At 33.8% G+C, this 3,769-nt stretch overlaps 1 protein-coding gene across 2 annotated transcripts in view; it reads right to left on the bottom strand.

The window, feature by feature from the left end:
- Window positions 1-3,769, bottom strand: part of LOC107679921 (hepatocyte nuclear factor 4-beta-like) — a 22,682-nt gene that overhangs the window by 10,193 nt on the left and 8,720 nt on the right. For both annotated transcript variants that reach the window (XM_016475647.1, XM_016475645.1), the window contains exons 2-3: window positions 2,656-2,839; window positions 1,497-1,591 (exon numbers count right to left, since the gene is read on the bottom strand). In XM_016475647.1, the coding sequence (XP_016331133.1) occupies window positions 1,497-1,591; window positions 2,656-2,839 (279 nt within the window). The remainder of the gene's footprint in view (window positions 1-1,496; window positions 1,592-2,655; window positions 2,840-3,769) is intronic.

The following is a 3,769-nucleotide window of genomic DNA, read 5'->3' as shown; positions in this document are numbered from 1 at the left end:
TGAAAATACGTCAGTAATTTTACATTTAGAGGCTGAAAATACGTCAGTATTTGTACGTTTAGAGGCTGAAAATACGTCAGTATTGTACGTTTACATGCTGAAAATACGTCAGTATTGTACGTTTAGAGGCAGAAAATGCGTCAGTATTTGTACGTTTAGAGGCTGAAAATACGTCAGTATTGTACGTTTAGAGGCTGAAAATACGTCAGTATTTGTACGTTTAGAGGCTGAAAATAAGTCAGTATTTGTACGTTTAGAGGCTGAAAATACATCGGTATTTGTACGTTTAGAGGCTGAAGTGAAAATACGTAAGTATTTGTACGGTTAGAGGCTGAAAATACGTCAGTATTGTACGTTTAAATGCTGAAAATACGTCAGTTATTGTACGTTTAGAGGCTGAAAATACGTCAGTATTGTACGTTTAGAGGCTGAAAATACGTCAGTATTTGTACGTTTTGAGGCTGAAAATACGTCAGTATTGTACGTGTAGAGGCTGAAAATATGTCAGTATTGTACGTTTAGAGGCTGAAAATACGTCAGTTTTGTACGTTTAGAGGCTGAAAATACGTCAGTATTGTACGTTTTAGTGCCTGTAAAAACGTAAGTAAATGTACGTTTTATAGTACCACATTTTACGTAAAATACATACAAATGATGAGATCACGTTGATCTATCTATCTATCTATCTATATATATATATAATTTTATAAAATTTGCTTATTTCCATTAAGATGCAATTGAGTGTCTTAAAACGTTACATTCAGTTCACACTTATTAATTTGCAAATTTGAAGTATGCCAAAGTATACTTATTTTTTTACAAGCGCAATTAGTGCATTTATACAGTTAGCTATACACAGTTGTGGACCAAACTGAAACAACATGCAACATTTTCAACCAAATCTTTGTAAGCCAGCTTATAGTGAGTGTTAGAGTCTCACTGACAAGCTTTAGAGAGTGAAAAAGCTACAGGTGCATCTTACTCAAAGAAAACAACGACTTTTAGCACTTTGGAGAGACGCTGATAGAACCTACACCATGGGGTCACTCAGCATTACTGTATTTCTGGAGCTGTGTTACTTATTACATGGACACAGTTTCATCCTGCTGAGAGCTCAAGCTCTATTCTATAGATGGAAAGGACACTGTGAAACTTGGCATTTTAAAACAATACTTGACGAGATGGCTTAGACTCATGGCTCAGAACAACGCCTTTATAAAGTTTTAATCATTGGCCCAGATATTTTATATTGTTTCTTTGTTTTTCACCTTGAGAGTATATTAAAATTTATATGGGAATTGTCTTGTTGTAATAGTTTGAGTTCACCCAGTTGTTCAATATCTTTAATTCAGAGAGAGATGCAGACATTCACAAGTATTGGGATAAGTCCAATAACTCAATTAGTTTATATGCAGGCCTAGTCCAGATCCGTGACCTTGAAGAAACTCTTTAAATTCTGCATCATAAACTAAAAGGAAATGGACTCAGGCTTTTACCTTCTTTCCTCATGCCGGCTCTGAAGCACTTTCGAAGTCTGCAGTATCGACATTGGTTTCTTTTGTCTTTGTCCACCACACACTGCCTGCTGAACCTTCACACACAGAGACAGAAGTACATAGGCGACTACAATTCTCACATTTGAAGAGATCCAATGAAACACTTCAGGTCATGCTCTTACGCGTTCTGATGAAGGTGGTCACAGATCACAGATTATTTTTTTATAGGACACAGACATTGTGATCATTTATAGATGGGCTCCAGCCACAAAGACAATATATCAGTCAACTCCTGTGGAAATGTGAAATAACATTTCTGCTGTATAAGCTGGGCTGTGATGTTGTACAGGATTGTATAGCCTATATAGAATACAAATGTATATTGTCTGCATTTGAAACACTAATTATTAATGTCATGAAATATTATAAAATTCATATTAAATATAAAAATGCTAACTGTATTTTGTAAATTATATTTAGTGTATGATACACTTTTTTTATTTAATTTTCTTTTCTTTCTAAAGTTATTTTAGTATTATTTATATACTGTCATATTTTTTTTTTATAAACGTTTTGAATTAGCTTTTATTTTTATATTTTCAGCTATTATCTTAATTTTCTTTTTCTTTTTTAGTAATTGTGTTAGGCCTATGTGCTTTTCTCATTTCTATTAGTTTTTTATTTTATTTTTCCAGTGTTGGTTTTTATTTATTTCCAGTTTGTAATTTTAGCCTTTCATCTTTTATTTCAGTTAGTCACCATTTCTACTAATTTTGTGTTTTAATTTAATGTTTCATGTTTTGTGTTTCTTCTGATACTTCTACTTTACGCTATTTCAGCTTTATTTAAATTAACACACATATTTTAGTTAATGATAATAACCCTGGTATCTTGTATTTTCAATCCTATGTTTCATTGTCACCATTTATGGGATCCTACACTGGCTTTCATTGTGCTTTCAGTGAGCATTAATTAACAAGCAGTGTCTGAAAAGTCATTTGTCTCTAACGTGAACTTTAAAACCCTACTACATTGCTTACTGCATGCTTTGAATAACAACAGTCCATAGAGGCCATACTAGCATGTTTAGAGATGAATTAAAAGTGATTTAATTAAGCACATATAGTGGATAGTTGTGAATCTGATGGTGAGTTCTCACCTGCATGTGTAGGCATGGTTCTTGCGTACACTCCTCCTGAAGAAACCCTTGCAGCCATCGCAGCTGGATGCACCGTAGTGTTTCCCTGTAGCTCTGTCTGCGCAGATAGCACAGAGATTCATGCTGCTTTGCTGCGGCGCAGCCACTGGTACTGATGTAGGCACATGTCCTGGAATTAGTGGCTCTTCATTGGAAAAATAATGGACAAAACAGAATTTGACATCTGTAGCATCAAATTGACAACATAGATACTACCGTTTTTTAAATACTTTTGACAGAAGTCTCTTATGCTCACCAAGGTTGAATTTATTTGATTAAAAAATCAGTAAAAACAGTAATATTGTGAAATATCATTACAATTTAAAATAACTGTTTTCTATTTTAATATATTTTAAAATGTAATTTATTCCTGTGATGCAAAGCTGAATTTTCAGCAACATTACTCCAGTCTTCAGTGTCACATGATCCTTCAGAAATCATTCTAATATGCTGATTTGCTGCACAGAAAACATTTCTTATTATCATCACAGCAGAAAACAGTTGTGCTGCTTAATATTTTTGAGGAAATGGTGATACATTTTGTTTTCAGGTTTCATTCTTACATATACCTATACATATACATATACATACATATACATATACATATACATATAAATATTAGGGCTGTCAGTAGATTACAATTTTTAATCGAATTAATTACATGTTGTAATCTAATTAATCGCAAAATAAATTTGACTGTGAAAATACTCACAAAAGATTACTTAAAGCTATTTTTGTGTTAAATGAGAAAGTATCAATTAGACATTACAAATTGTAGCTTTACAAAGAAATATTTCATTTGATTCAACATAAAATTGATTACACATAAACATTTAGGCTACAACTTATGAGTCATTCATTCATTCGATTCAAACAGCTGATTCATTCAGGATTGAAGTAAATGGAGATAGTTGGATCCAGATCCAACTCCTCCCACCTTACATATACCTGAAACCTACCCGTCTCCACCCCCTGATTCCTAAACCCACCCATCTCCACCCCTAACCCTACCCATCTCCCAGAGCTCCACCCCTAAACCTACCCATCTCCCAGAGCTCCACCCCTAAACCTACCC

This window comes from Sinocyclocheilus anshuiensis, unplaced genomic scaffold, assembly GCF_001515605.1.
Source record: "Sinocyclocheilus anshuiensis isolate Anshui unplaced genomic scaffold, SAMN03320099.WGS_v1.1 scaffold256, whole genome shotgun sequence".
NCBI lineage: Eukaryota > Metazoa > Chordata > Actinopteri > Cypriniformes > Cyprinidae > Sinocyclocheilus > Sinocyclocheilus anshuiensis.
The sequence above is the reverse complement of the archived record's forward strand: the minus strand, read 5'-3'. Positions and strand labels throughout refer to the sequence as shown.